At 39.4% G+C, this 15243-nt stretch overlaps 2 protein-coding genes across 5 annotated transcripts in view; one reads left to right on the forward strand and one right to left on the reverse strand.

Annotated features, from left to right (window-relative positions):
* The first annotated feature begins 348 nt into the window (after positions 1–348).
* LOC124164229 (solute carrier family 25 member 44) lies at positions 349–9264 on the forward strand. 2 transcript variants are annotated; one of them, XM_046541465.1, is made up of 6 exons: positions 349–588; positions 857–1138; positions 4137–4256; positions 5019–5544; positions 6372–6499; positions 7424–9264. In XM_046541465.1, the coding sequence occupies exons 2-6, from the start codon at positions 929–931 to the stop codon at positions 7613–7615; spliced, it is 1176 nt and encodes a 391-aa protein (XP_046397421.1). In that variant the 5' UTR covers positions 349–588; positions 857–928; the 3' UTR covers positions 7616–9264. The 2 variants fall into 2 exon arrangements, with proteins under 2 accessions (XP_046397421.1, XP_046397422.1); XM_046541466.1 differs by having other exon boundaries at positions 349–453.
* LOC124164227 (sodium-coupled monocarboxylate transporter 1-like) overlaps positions 9251–15243 on the reverse strand; it is a 46766-nt gene continuing 40773 nt past the window's right edge. For 2 of the 3 annotated variants that reach the window (XM_046541461.1, XM_046541460.1), the window contains exons 10-13: positions 14906–15089; positions 13501–13587; positions 12201–12364; positions 9251–10516 (exon numbers count right to left, since the gene is read on the reverse strand). In XM_046541461.1, coding sequence (XP_046397417.1) covers positions 10243–10516; positions 12201–12364; positions 13501–13587; positions 14906–15089 — 709 coding nt within the window. In that variant the 3' untranslated portion in view covers positions 9251–10242. Of the gene's footprint in view, positions 10517–12200; positions 12365–13500; positions 13588–13814; positions 13883–14905; positions 15090–15243 lie in introns of those variants that run through there. The other variant, XM_046541462.1, reaches the window with a different exon arrangement.

Genomic DNA, 15243 nt, shown 5'->3' on the forward strand with positions numbered 1-15243 from the left:
CAGCTATTTTTTGTCTATACGATTTCTTGAAAATAAACATAGAGCCAGTATGGAGTCTGCATAGAGCTACGACGTACGAGTATCTTTCTTGCCCTGTGGTGTTACGAGTGTTGTCTGTACTGCAGGAAATACAAGTTGCTAAACATGACAAATTATCAGTTCAAATTCTTTCGGATAAAAAATGCAATGGTTTTATCTTAAAGAATATTTTATTGACGCCAATAACGTACTGTGATGATTAAATTGAAATTAAACGGAATTAAAGTACTGAATGGCTTTATATAAGTCTCTTTCTACTAATTTTTAATACGAGTTCTGAATCTAACTTTCAGGTTGGTATTAATACGTATGGTGACATGTTGGGCACTGCTGATTATGGTATTGGTCGAATTTCATCACGAACATGTAATCGGGTCAAACTCCGGGGTTGCTTATGGTGTTATGGATCTGAAGGCATGTACCTATTAATATTTCACGATATTATTGTAAATCATTTTTATCTGCTACGAATTTTGGCTAAGAAGCTGTTACATGACAAAACGTTGATGGAATTCGTTTCTGTTGGATTAAGGCCAATGTTCCATAGCAGTGAGTAAACATATTTTCACCATAAACTCTCTCCCTAATGTGTTGAAAAATTGCAATAGATTGATTCTAAAGATTTTGAAAACCTTTTTCGCTTGTTGTTGGTCTTATGTTAGTTGTTTTGTGCATTGAATTTGTAATACAATCAACCACTGATCACATCACCAAATCGCTGGCCTCTAAACATTAATAGTATATATTCATTTAGTAATAAATGCGTCTAAATATCTCTCAGTTCACTTGTAATGTAAGAATTTCCGTGTGTTTTTAGCATGCTTGCCGCAGGAATGAGGCTATGGAGGTGGGAGTGCCACGGTGACCGAGGTGCGACGATACAGGCAGAATGAAGAGCGAGGTCGAGGGCGCGGCGGCTGCCGCTACGATGCTGGTGCTGGGCCAACCGCTTCCCGACGCACACCGCGGAAGCGCCCAGCTACTTACCATCGAGTGGAACATGATGGACAAGTCCCGCTTCATCCCGCTGTCTATGCTCAGCTCCTTCAGTGTCCGCTGCCTCCTCTACCCTCTCACCCTGGTTAAGACTCGTATACAGGTACTGTTCATGTTCATACACCTCTCTCCTCTGATACTCAAAGGCAGTTGCATGACTGGTTGACACATTCTATCATGTCTTCCTTTTTATTTTCTCATTGTTCTTGCTACGAGATTATTCATTATTTGGTCTACACAATGGAACCGTGGTGTTCCTCTGGGCCTTTTTCCGTTGATATTTCCTTTCATATGATTGTCAATAGCTGTCCCCCTTGAATCATTACACTTCTGTTAGCTACTGATAGAAATAAGCTCCTTTTCTCCTAGATTTTATTTAGTCCTCCTTCATTAGATATTCTATCTGCCCACCTAATTTTTAGCATATTTCTTTAGCCACATACTTCCAATGAGCTTATTCACTTTATCATGGGTGCAGCTAAGAATTAAGGCTAGGTGGGGTTTTAGGCGCAACTAATACTTAGGGGTATGGGGGTATTACATCCCCACCAGGGTAAGCAGGAGTTGTGGGGGCCCTCCTCCAGAAAATTTTTAAGAATAATGGTTCAAAATGGTGAGTTTTATTGCTCTCTGAGGGATATTTGATTAATCCTAACACTATGCCATAAGTAATACTGATCCATTTAAGTAAAATGGATTAAACTTAAAAATGTTTTTGGATTAAACTGTTTTTGGGTTTATTGCAAATAAATAAATAAATTTCTCTGAGCTCGGGGGTGGTTTATCCCCTAAAACTCCCCCTTGTTGTGCCACTGTGCTTTATATTTTTCTGCCCTGGGGCAGAATTCTGCACACCGTACCGACGATTGTCAGTGTCAGTAAGCTGGTCCTACCAATAATTCTTGGTATGAGCGATTCAGGTGACACGTTCTACCGACGGTTGTCATTATCCCACCGATAGTTGTTGGTAAACCCGTCAGTACATGCCGACGATTTCGAAACGCTCTGTAGGACCTACCGACACTTTTTAAGCAACATGGCAGACTTTTGTTTACACTTTTCGGCCCAAGCTGACGATTTTCAATTATAATCTCCGACGCTAGATCCGTGGAAGCACTCTAATTGTATGTTATTTATAATAAAAATATTTGATTAAACACTTGAAACATAAAATCTACGCAGTGGAGGCAGCATTTAACTTTGCCAATGTTTCACATATATTACATTATGCGTTCCAATAGCGTAAGGTATTTTTCATTATATATTTCCGTCATTTTACGTGTGTAACATATATGTTACATTCGTAATATATTGCTTTGCTTGAATTACTCATTACAAGAAGCGATAAGTATCCATGGTTGAATCGCGAAGTTTTGTTATGAAATTAAATTATATTTTCAACAAAAGCAAATGGGCTGCTATTTGGGATTGATGCATATTAATAAAATATTTTCATAGACATTTTTTTACTTTCTTCTTAACTTCAATACCCTTTGTGAGCATCTGAGAATGGGGTTTATAATGAAAATAACTCTCATACCTTTGTAAATACAGTGAGTCCTCGTTTAACGTTGTTGATTCATTCCTGAAAAACACGACGTTAAGCGAAACAACGTTAAACGATGCAGTGTTTCCCATAAGAAACAATGTAAAAAATTTAAATTGGTTCCTAACAATCCATTTCTTCGTAAAGAATCCAGAATTTCCCGGGTGAGAATCCAAGGAGGCCAATTATCGGAGCCGTAACTTTTAAGTAGACTTCGTGACCAATAGGGAGACACATGAACCTGGCCAAAATGAAAAAAAACTGACCCTCGGAAGCACGAGGATGAAGTGCAAGTCACTTTTCGTGATGACATGAATTCTGTAACCCAGCGGAAATCGCGAGAAACTTTCAGTACCGATTATTCACTTCAGCATGATAACGATTCATGCACAGCGCAAAGATAAAAGGTTGGGAATAAGGCATTATTAAATGAAATATACAGACTAAATTAAGAAAGTATTTTAATGGCGAAACATCGATATTTTCAGTAACAGAAGAAGTTTTAATAGTAAAAACTCTTCGCCGAAAACCTAAAACTAGACCGATCTCTCCAACAGTTGCACCTTCGTCAATTCTTATAATAATATCAAGTTTTTGTTCTAATATCGCCGTTTTTTCTTCACGTCTGAAGAACCACCAGGATAGCCACTCCTCTTCATGGACATTTTTTTCGGTTGAAATCAGAAAAATATACGGATAATGGGTAAATGAGGTGAAAATTATTCGCTCAGATGCATATTTTACATACGCTACCCACGCCAACCTTTTCTGTCGAACGAAAATTTTCAATCGCAATAATATAGTAATATTTAATATACATCAGATTGCGTCCTATTCACCATTCATTTTTTTTTCGTCGCACATAATTTGAACAATGTTATCGCGAAGCAATAACGACGTTAAATGATGAAGGGTTTCAATTTGTGGACAACGTTATTGTGAAACAACGTTAAACGGGACGACGTTAAACGAGGACACACTGTACCCTTGCAAGCATCAGACAACAACGCCTTAATAGAAAAAGCACTTGCTACCATATTTCAAAAGAATGCAAATGGCGTCACTTCAATCCTCACACTCTTTGACGTTGTTACAAAACTTCCGTTTAAATAAATGCTGAATTTACTTCGCCATACTAATGAAACACTATACAGGACTTTAATATAGGTTTTTTTATTATAAGAGCACTGAGTAGGTACGTACCGTATATTCCATTGGAAGAAAGGGGAAAATAAAAAGAATGATTGCACGAAACAAGGTAACATTTAATGAATTATTCATCATAAAACTACAAACATTTAATTTCAACATGAGAAAATCTTCATACCTTCAACGGCATATCACAAATTAACACTGATCCAGTATATTTTGTCCAAGTCATATCAACGCAAAGTTGTTTGAAATAACACGCAAATGGTATCAAAATGCAAACATACACAAAACACTTCAATGTAGATAGCAGAATGTATGTCACACAAGTTCACATTCACAAAACTTGACGCGGTGATACCTTCCATGTCATCCGCGTTGTTGATTGTGTCGTCCTCATTTCCAGGTCCAGAAAAGAAACGGCTCATCTGAGGAGTATCGGGGTCTGGTAGATGCATGCTGCCGAATTTATCGGGAGGAAGGTGCCAAGGGATTATATCGTGGCTTTTGGGTAGGAGCATTTCAGGTGAGTATCAAGACAAGATTGGCTAGTGATAAGAGAGTTGGAAAGAATCATTCATTTCATCCATTGAGAATTCAAACCAAATGTCCATCATTCAAGCAGATCCAATCGTGAATGAATGCTATTCTCAAGGCATCAAATGCTAATGTGGCCTCGTCAACTGTGACAAGTCTGCCTTTTATTTTATCCCTGACATTCATTACACTTATAATTTCTCAACTCACTTGAGTTTCAACACAACTCAAATGATGGCACTAATACTTAGTTGACACCCGGTTTGGTTTTGAAAACAAAAGTGTGAATGTGAAACTGAATTGTTCTTTTCACAATGAAGGTGGACACTATTTCATTAACAAAGATGATTAATGAAGACTGTTGAAAGTGTGTAATTTCTGGCTCTGAAGGGAGGTTGAGTATTACTTAAAACATCTTCATCAATAGTGTCCTAATTCTATAACTAGATCAAAAACAGAATTGGTGAGAATTCTTTGGTCTGCACTGACGAATTTTCTCTGTAACTCTCGCTTTTTTGTAAGAAAGAAGTCTCTCTCTTTTTAGAGTATAGCTTATAGTTATTCTTCCCCCTACACTAAATGTAATCTTTACATTATTTTGCTTTTTCAGTCTCCACTTGTGGCTGTGGTTTCTGAATGCTTGAATCCTAGAAATAGCTCCAATAAATTTATCTATGAATTATTTGTCTTTAGTCTTAGTATTGTGTTGAAAATAAATATGTAATGACTTTTGGATCATGTTGACCCACAGATTGTGTCGGGTGTGGGCTACATCGCCACATACGAGTCTGTGCGTCATGCCCTTTCCCTTGGTGGTGTGGAGGACGGTCGCCTGAAGGCACTGGCTGGTGGAGGGTGTGCCTCCCTTGTCGGACAGACCATTGTTGTGCCATCGGATGTTGTCTCACAGCACCTAATGATGCTGCGCACAAGGAAGAATAGTGGGGCTGCCAAATCGAGTACAAGGCACTGGCCAGGTGGGGAGAGGCGTGGTGAGCGCTTTGGTGGCATCTCAGCAACGGGTGCTCCTGAAGAGAACTGGGGAGGTCGTGGGGGGAGTGTGGATGCAAGCCGCAGTGCTCAGAAATCTTACCAGAAACATGGGGGGCTGTCGATTGAAACGGAGGGGAGGTCACGCTTCCAAATCACAGTGGACATAGTGAAGCAGATCTACCGACAGGATGGGCTAAAGGGATTTTATCGAGGCTATGGTGCGTCCCTTTGCACGTATGTGCCCAACTCTGCCCTCTGGTGGTCCTTTTATCATTTGTACCAAGGTGAGTGCAGTGAGTCACAGCTATTCTTTGTTGTAAACATCTTGGTCAGTAAGGAGTAAATTTAATCAAGATCTATTGAAAGGTGGCGTGTTTGAACATGTATGCTTGAAAGATAATATTTTTATTGTTACAATTGTTTGAAACCTCTTTATGACAAACTTCTTGGGACCATAACAACAAGAACTTTTGTCTTTCAGTGTTAATTGTGAAGAGTTGTGTTAGCTCAAATGCAAGAATTAATTATTTGATAAATGAATAATAATAGTTTTGGATTTTACTTGGTAGATGCTATTGCTCTGAAGAATAACCTTGATCTTTGAAGGCTATTTAAAAAATTAAATGATAGTTATGTTGAAGAATCGCATTTATGGTTATTCGTAATATATATTTTACAAGCAATTTTCCAGAAATAGTTTAGTCACAAACTTTAAGATAATACAAAATGCATTTAAACCAGTCATGACTATTCACTATATGTGGAAAATTGCCTATACTTTTAATTTTATTTATATGTTAGGAATCCATGAGATTAAGCCTGGAAACACTCTGCATTCATGAATGCTGCACTTCAGTAGTTTGCTCTGCTAGTGCTACTTTTGTCTGTTTATATCAGCCTAGAGCCATAACTAATCTGGCAATAGAACTGACTAGTTCTCTATAGAAATAAATAATTGGAGGTGGCCCAACTCACTATCCTCTGAATGGTGAACAATTTGCTTTCTGGGTAATAATAGTTTAATTGACACATCATTGCCCTCACCCCATAGATTTATTTAAATAGATAGACAAGTTTGTGTTGTTAATGGTGTGGCTGGTGCTTATTTCAGACGAGCTGAGCATGCTTCTGCCACCGTGGGTGTCGCACTTGTTAATCCAGTGTGTCTCAGGCACCTTGGGCGGGTTTACCACAACCCTCATCACCAATCCAATTGACATCGTCCGAGCAAGACTGCAGGCAAGTCCCAAGTCATACCATTGCACATATTTTGTAGGGCAGATCACGACTTTCCTTTAGAAAGTTTCATTACGTTGGTTGAATGTGTCGTATCTTGTTAACTACTAGATACACGCTGAAGAAATAAACTGGAAATGTAAGGTGATGCATTTATAAGTTTCTTTGATGTTAGCAGACATTTGTCCTTGTATTGACAATTTTTTTATTTGTCTTAGTACGAGAAAAGGTACGGTTGTGAGGCTCGGAATATGGTAGCTTCACTTTGAACTATTATTTCAAGAACTTCTCCATGCATTGATTTGAGAGTCCATACGATGGAAGGACAAACTTATAAACTGCATACCTAAGAGCAGAAATTTGTAATAATTGTTGAAGAAAGCTGTCACTCCATTATAAGGTCATATGAGGAAATTTTTGAAAAAAAACATTCTATATGGAGCTCCCGTTTTCAGAGCATGGAAAAACTAACCTTTTTTTCATAGAAAGCTGGATGAAAATGTTGTCAATACAAGGTCAGATTTTAAGGAAATATAGAGATCAATATTAGAAGTTAAATTCCTCATCTGTTAATCTATCTCTTACACAAGTTTTTAGAAGCTTCATTTGTACTCTTCACTAAAAGGTTGCTTGCAGCCAGTGCCTCTCTCACTCAACATAAGTCAAATTCCAATATATGAGCTAAGTCAATAAATGTGTTTCTTGTTACTGATAGGTAAAAAAGATAATATAAAGAGGAAAATATTTATTTTCTTTTAGACTATTAGTTTTTATGTGTCTCATTAGGAATAATGCCGATCAGGCTTGTTGGAAAATCTCTGGGGGTTGTGTCTGGCCCATGGGCCAAAATTTACCCATCAATGTGGTGGCCAAAGCATGTCTCTCTCATTTGCTGGCAAGTGACCCTCTTGTTTTCTTTGCATGCAGGTGCAGCGACTTGACTCGATGGGGCAGACGTTCAGGATTCTGTGGTCTGAGGAGGGCATGCGAATGTTCAGCAAGGGGCTGTCGGCAAGGCTTGTCCAGTCGGCTGTCTTCTCCTCATCCATCATCTTGGCATATGAGTCCATCAAGCGATTCAGTGTCAAGGATGAATATCGCCACCTCATCACATGGTAGCCCTGGTGGCATGGATGAGTTGAGACTTGCATTTCAGTTGTGTATTGTTACCCAGTGGTTCGACTCTGACTTCTAAGGTTGTGTGTTTGCTGCTTGTCAGAAGAGTAGCTGAAAGTGATGCCATTTAGCAAACGCATGAGGTAGGAATATCTTTATTGGAAAAATCTTAATCCTTGGCATATTGCTGTGGCTATACCATTTTGTTGTCACTGATATCGACTCCGAGCAGATGCCTCGGAACAACCAATGGCATTAATAGTTGCTGCCTCAGTGATCATAACCAACAGTGCCCTGAATGCGAAAACCATGGGGATTCCATGTATTAAGCAAACATGTACATACTTTTTCAAAGTGGATTTTATCTCATTTCATGGGATTGCTGGGAACACAAAGTATGGGGCATCTAAGCTTGAAGGTCCCATGCTGATCTTGCCTCAATTGAAGTTACCATTGTGGGGGGTGAAAGGGAGCTTGTGGGCAATACATTGTTTCCTCCCACGAGCACAACTGACCTGATAAGTGGCAGTCTGTAAGTGTGCCAATAATAATCAGAGACTGAGCAGTTGTTGTGTCTCTCTCTAGTATGTGGCTCTTGTGCATTTTCCTTCTGTTGGCAGATGTTTATGCTCGGAGGCGGCCATCAACTTTGTACCCAATGCATTCTCCTTTTCAATTCAGTTCTTGTATAATTAAGGTAGTTTCAACAATTTGACAATACAATGTGAAGAATGGCTACACAATCTAGAATGATAGTTAGAAGACATGGATTATCTTAGCCAAACTATAGATGAATTGGGGAGAGTATTAGTGAGATGTATATATTAACTATCCTTATGTTTCATAATGCTTGATCACTTTAATTCAATGTACAGAGGTTATTATTTTTTAAACTATCCCTTCACTCCTCCACTATTTCAAATATGAGACCTTTGCTCTTTGGCTGCTGGTGAGCTGTGGCTGGGGCACCTGTGCTGTTGATTATACCAGTGTTTTTCTACTGTAGTGCCCCGTACTCAGTACCCTGGGGTTTTTAGTACCTTGAGGGATTAGGTTGAAGTGCCTTCCATGCACCCATGTTTGTCAGGAAAAGTTCTTAGCGGAAAATAATTTAGGGTATCAGCGTTTTTAGGAAAGAATTTGAGAAATGTGGAAAAAGGTGTGCATTGCTCACTCTGTGATTGTTCTCCACCATACTTTACACACCGTAAGTCTACTTCTGAATGCGTTGTTATCTCTTTGTTATGTTTACTGAATTTGTATTGTTAAGGCTGTGCTCCGAGTAGAATTCAGCTCTTGTCCTCGGACATTTGGCGCTGAGAAGACGGGATGTGGATTAAATCTTGCTCAGCCGTAGATGTTACATAGTGAATTATTTTTTAAGTGATTTATTCAGAGGGGGGAGAATGAAGAAGTGGTGGTGGTTGTGAAATAAGGACACTTGGAATGAGCAAGTGGCTTGCCAGCCATACTCTCCCCTCCTCAGTATGTATGTACATATATGTTATGTATATATACATGTGCATATATATGTGCTTATGTTATCTATTGTATTTTTTGGCTGGCCCAATCAATGTTATATTTATGTATCATGAGTAAATTATGTATTGCTGCATTGCTGAATCATTGAGTATAAAGAAATATGTATTTTACTTTATTTTGTTTGAAATTTTGCAGCTCAGGTAAAAGGATTAAATTTTTTTTGGATTCACAAATGAATTAATCATAGTTTACCTCTGCTACCACCATTAGGGGAGACTGGGTGAACATAATCTTTTATCCCACTTGATAGAGTTAATGCAAGACAAGATTTGGGAGCAGTATTTTTAAAAAGGAAGATGTGGTAATAGTTTTCTACTGCTGTCAATTATTTACTGGAATCTAAACATTTCTGTATACCAACTAATCATCATCATATCAAGTCATTATCACATTTCAGCATCCATTTCTATCTGTAGTGGAAATCTTCTTACTCTCATAACACTTAATGCCGAACGACGGGGCAGTTTTTTGGTAAAATCATTCTCCATAAAGCCTGTACTCTCAACAAGAAGTTAGAACTTATTGCCTCTTGATCTACATTCTCTTTGTAGTCAAATAATGTAGAACACCAAATAGCATGCTTCAACCTTGGGCATGTTCACTTGTTCAAAAGCATCTGGCATTTCGCCTTAGCACGGGGCAGCCATTGTAGTAGTCTTAATGTATACTGAAAGGCTCGGGTTAGACGGACACTCACAATAGTCTCCGTACAACAAATGAGGTTCATGAAGTACACTGTGTAATTTATGGATATTTGAGCAGAGAGGTGATTTTATGGTATATGACCCTTTCAAATGGTAATGAAAACATACAGAAAAAGCACAAACACTTGTTAAACCATGCTATAAACTTATTTGACGTGAGTTTTTCAAATTAATCCAAGGATTCTATACAAATATCTCCACTGCTTTCCCCACATTGTTTTCTAAATACCAATCCAAATTGACCAAAATCCAGTAAGATGGGTTAAAATCTCATACTGGCAACCATGTAAGTACTTATTCAATTTACTGTGAAGGCGTCTCTGCTAAAACTAAGGCATCCAAAAATTCACTGTTCTCACTGTCCTGCCACTGCCATTTCACATGCTATGAAAGCATGCCTGTAACTTCGGCTACAGCTCCTGTTTCATGAGAATCCTGTCGCCGCACATCACACTGGACTGGGCTGCGTGAACGGACCCAGGCGCGAATGGGAGGGCTGAGGAGGCGAGGGTCGACCCTGGGGGGCCGAGGGGTGCACGCCGATATGATGAGGCCAGCGGAGAGTGCGACGGCGAATCCCATGAGGGTGTAGTAGCGGTATGACACGCGGAACAGGAAAAACACCTCATCATCCACCACATTCATCGATGAATTGTTCCTGTGGTGAGAAAAAAAGTGTATACATCTTTATGAAATTGTGGTCTCAGTCAAGGCAACACACAGAAATTCTGCTTATCCTCATACCAAAACTCACCTAAGATGAAATAATTTTGATACCACCTAAATGCTTTCTTCGAATTAATCATGACCACTCCACCAATCAGGCAAGTAGCCAGGGAATTTGGGGGCTTCAGCCCCCCTTCCCCACAGTAATAGTGCCCCACGGAGCACCACAGAATACCGATCGGAACTATAGGAACTCATACAAGGTCCAGAGAAAGAGCTAGCGCCGTGGTTTTTCTCTAGTGATACTGTTTGGTGAAGAGAGCTTGAAGTGCTTTTCTCCGGCACTCCAAGTTATAGAATTCCACCCCTTCATCAAAGTCGATTCCTTCCTTGGACTTCAATGGAGATATTGGGAAGGCAATTCAGAGGCCTAAAATCAGCCAGTAAGATTAGATCTGATGATGCTTGAGAAGGCAAGTCCACCGAAACCTAACCTCACCTAAGGGAAAAGAAATGAACATCTTGCCCTCCAAAGAAACTCCATAATCGTTGTTTATCCTCTGACAGAGAGAACATAGAAGTTTGGATGAGCCCTGAAAAGTACAGCCAAATATCATATGACATGTAAGAAGTGTTCCCAGGGGTGGTCTTGGGTGATTGGGGCCCTCGGCTGTGGCATGATGGGGCCCTCCTTACCGTGGGATTCAAGGGTCCTCCCTCGGACAATTTTTGGAAATTTCAGTCTGGCTCTTAAAAACGATATAAAAGGTAGTAAAAAATAGAACTTTTGAAAGAGGAAATATTGAGAAAAGTGAGAATTTAATGGCTTATCTTTTCAATAATGTATTATGATTCCATTACCGAAGTAGAGAATTTGTGTGCTGGAGTCTAAAAAAAAAAATAAAACTAAAATCACCTTTTAAAAATTACCAGGTTCTCTTTATTTTTGTGAAATCTTTACTGTATTTATTTATTTAGTATGATCTTTTAACATTGAGTATGATGTAAATAAAGCAAATAAAAATGCAGAATTTTATGATTGCAAAAAAACTTTGGTTTAAGTTGTCCGAGTCTTTTTTTATTACACCTTTTGCATATGCTTCACGATAGACATGAGCATTGTGGGGGTCCCTTAAGCTCGGGGCCTTTGGTGATTGCAGATCAGCCGACCTGGCCAGACCACCCCTGCATAGGTAGATCTAGGGGGAGGCACGGGGGCACGTGTCTCCCCCAGACCCTTAAAAATATGCAAGATTTTTAATATGGCCTCATTATCATTGCGTCTGTTTTATATTACGAGGTGTCCTTGTGCTCACCCCAGAACAAAATCCTGGATACGGCCTTGCTTGTGCCCCCCCTAGAAGGAAATCCTGGATCTGCCCCTTTACCCCTGAGTATCCCACAAAGCTGTCACGAGAGATCTTATAGTCGCGATTGTGAGGAAGACTGGGGATAATCAAAGAAACCACTCTGGGACTTAAAATTCAATTGAAATTCAGTGTTCACCAAGGAAGAGAAGTGTCGGAATTATCAAAGTATCAATTTACGGAACTCTATTCGTTAACTTTTTCCATTTCCCGTGATGTATCTGTGGTATCTTAGGTACAACTGTGGGCTTTATTGGGTTGGGCTATGTCATGGGTATGCATGCAGAAGTGGTAATTGACGGCACTGACCAATTTTTCACCATTGACGCTGGCGTGGGAATATCATCTGGGCACCCAATGTGCGACACTGGCTTCACAGGATATGTGAGCTTCCCCGAGAAGATGGCTTGCTGCGACCCAATCACCAGGGTAGATGAACATACGAGGCCAATCAAGCCGCCATACAGTGCACCCTGTCAAAGAAGACATGATACATGTAAAGATGGGAGGTTAGGCTGTCCCTAAAAAACATTTCTTTTTAAATTTCAAAATCGTCAATCAGATTTCGATGACAATGGATTGCCAAAAAAAATTTTCGAAAAATTTTAAATTGTTAGTTAGCGAGAGGCACCTAAATACCAACACCCTTCATTTGTCATGCGATTTCACGAAAACTGCCAAAGTAAGGGTAATCAGGGTAAGTTATGATCCATAGGGCAAAAATTTTGTTGGTTTTTGCGTATCTTTCACCATTTAGGCATTGCAGTCAGGCGCCAAGAGTGGCACTAAGCACTTATTATACGATGTTGCGTGTAAACTGAATAAAGAACCATAATTGACACTCTTCGGCACAGCACACGAAAAGAACTTAAACGTGGCGCGATTATTATAACTTAGTGTTTTGAATATCTACCTTAATGCCTTTTCTTACGCGTAGAAATTCGTAATAAAGTTCATTTTGTAACCTCCAGGACCTGCCGGAATCTGTGGTTCGTAATTTTGTAAAAACGAAAATTTCGTGATAACGTTTCTTTTACTATAGCTTGGATAGGCCTTTTCGGAGGGACCAACGATTTGCTTCGTAATAACGAGAACTTCATGATAACGTTGTTTGTATTAATGAGGGTCTACTGTAATTATTTACCTGCTTGCTTCTCCACGCATCACCGTGGTGATGAAGCAATCACTTTTTTCAGGAAATCAGCCGCCATTAATGAGTCGACCCAAAGTAAACTGTCATATTGTGCCTTCTTAAATCCCTCTTAGGTCAATTTGTCCTTAGAAAAACTACTGCTAAGCTCAAACATAACTTATACTTCGATCTCTTGCAATGAAGGATCTCCTCTCTTAGTGAAGTGAATGGTGTATCGTGCGATGATGTCAGAAGGCGTTTCGGGTCACGTGACTTCAAGCGATATTTCAGAACTTTTAATTAGCATTAATTAGTGACGTTTGTGGAGTACATGGAGAGTTTTGTCTTATATATTTGGAGTCATGAGAAAATTGTCTATTTGATGAGAGATGAGACAAATTTCATGCATGTTTCCCTTATAAAGTATACTTTGATTTAAAGTCCCATTCAATTTGAAGTGTATAGTGAGTTTTTTACCATGGAATTGGCCCAGGGGAACAGCATTCCAAGCACGAACATGGCGAGGAGGGGTCCAAGCGCAACCGACAGGAGGCTGCCCGTGATCTAAGGAAGGAGATAGAACTCTGTCAAATCACTTCAATCACAGAAAGTCTGCTTATAGTCCCTTCTTTGAGTCCGCGGAATCACAAACGCGACACAAACAAATGGTTCAACAAGAAGAAGGAATCATGGGAAGGTGAGGACTGGAACGGCTAGTAGAGGAGGAGTGGATGATTCACCTCGAATAAATCACAACAGATATCACAACATTGCGTTGCGATTGTTGTTACCTGCAGCTCCAGATGAAGTACTTATTGCTGCATTCCTCGTGACAATATTGGTTGGAGCTGCTATTTGGCTGAAATGAAATTGGGAAAACTCAGTGAGAATGAAATGAGTATATGTGCAACTTCCTCTGATACCAATCGTTATGGTGGCAGTGATTATGAAAGAACGACGGAGGGAGGGAGAATATGTAGTATTCTGTAATGATGTTAAAGGACTTCTGAAGAAATCAGATCTTCCTAAATATATTCCCGGAAATTGACATCTATTCATTGACAATTCTAAAGGCCGTTTTACATGGGTGCAATTGCATTTTTGCTTCTTACATACGTCATTACGCAGTGTGACGTATATACAAAGGTGCAATCAAAATTGCATTGTGTAAAGCGATGAATTGCTAGAACACATGTGAGAATGCCTGGATGCAAGACGGCAAAATATCCCCTGCTCTAATTCCAAGCTTGCATTCTCGCAATTTCAAGATGCTCAGTGCTAACTTGCACAATGACGTTCCCAGTGGCATAGCCAGGAATTTTGTTTGGGGGTAGAAAGGGATCCAAAACCAGGGGGGAAAAATTTTTGAAAAACAGGGTACTAAGAAGAGGGTTTTAAACTAATTTTAACACTTTTCATAATCGTTAAAACTTCATTTGTTGAAGAAATATTGTTTAAATTCATGATTTTTCAATATTTTATTTTTTTATGAAGGAAAATAATTGCGTTTTTATATTTTGTGGGGAAGGGGGTCCGGACCTCCCGAGACCCTCCTAGCTACACAAATGGACATGCCCAGTGTAAAACAGCCTTAAGGGAAGTTTGAAATGCGTCCTCATTCATTTGACAGCCACATCACTGTAAATTCACTTCGGTATACTAGGAAATTCGGACAGCGTAGTTGGACACCATAAGAGAACGCTGATGCATCTATTTCCTTGTTTGTTTGGCACTTGAAATGCAAGACCATTATCTCAGCCACTCCTCCATTTTAAGGGGAAAGACACTGAAAGTTCATCTTCAGGGACCTTTAGAAACTGCTTCACAAATCTAGGCAATGATTTTTTTTCTACTATGAATGTATGCATGAATGATTACTTACTTGAATGACTGGTCCCATTTTTTCAACCACGAACACAAGAACGGTGCATATGACGCCAATGATGACACAAGTAATCTTCATTATGAATGACGCCATGGCCTCTGATGGCTCCTTTTTGAACCAATTTTGCAGAAAATCCTTGTAGATGACACCTGACATGGAATTGAGGCCAGTGGACATGGAGCTGTGATAGAGAAAGCAGTTTCCGTAGAAAGAGATAGAGTACTAACATAATTAACCTTTTAAGAATGAATATTGCCCCAGTGGCATGATCCAAAGTGAATAGATACTTCACTATGTCTTCACTTGCATAATTATATTCAATATTTTGTCATTTT

This window comes from Ischnura elegans, chromosome 8, assembly GCF_921293095.1.
Source record: "Ischnura elegans chromosome 8, ioIscEleg1.1, whole genome shotgun sequence".
In the NCBI taxonomy this organism is placed as follows: Eukaryota; Metazoa; Arthropoda; class Insecta; order Odonata; family Coenagrionidae; genus Ischnura; species Ischnura elegans.

Coding starts and splice junctions, on each gene's coding strand:
- LOC124164229 (XM_046541465.1), top strand. CDS start 929: ATGAAGAGCGAGGTCGAGGGCGCGGCGGCTGCCGCTACGATGCTGGTG. Junction 1,139..4,136: donor TGGTTAAGACTCGTATACAG/GTACTGTTCATG, acceptor CCTCATTTCCAG/GTCCAGAAAAGAAACGGCTC. Junction 6,500..7,423: donor TCGTCCGAGCAAGACTGCAG/GCAAGTCCCAAG, acceptor CTTTGCATGCAG/GTGCAGCGACTTGACTCGAT.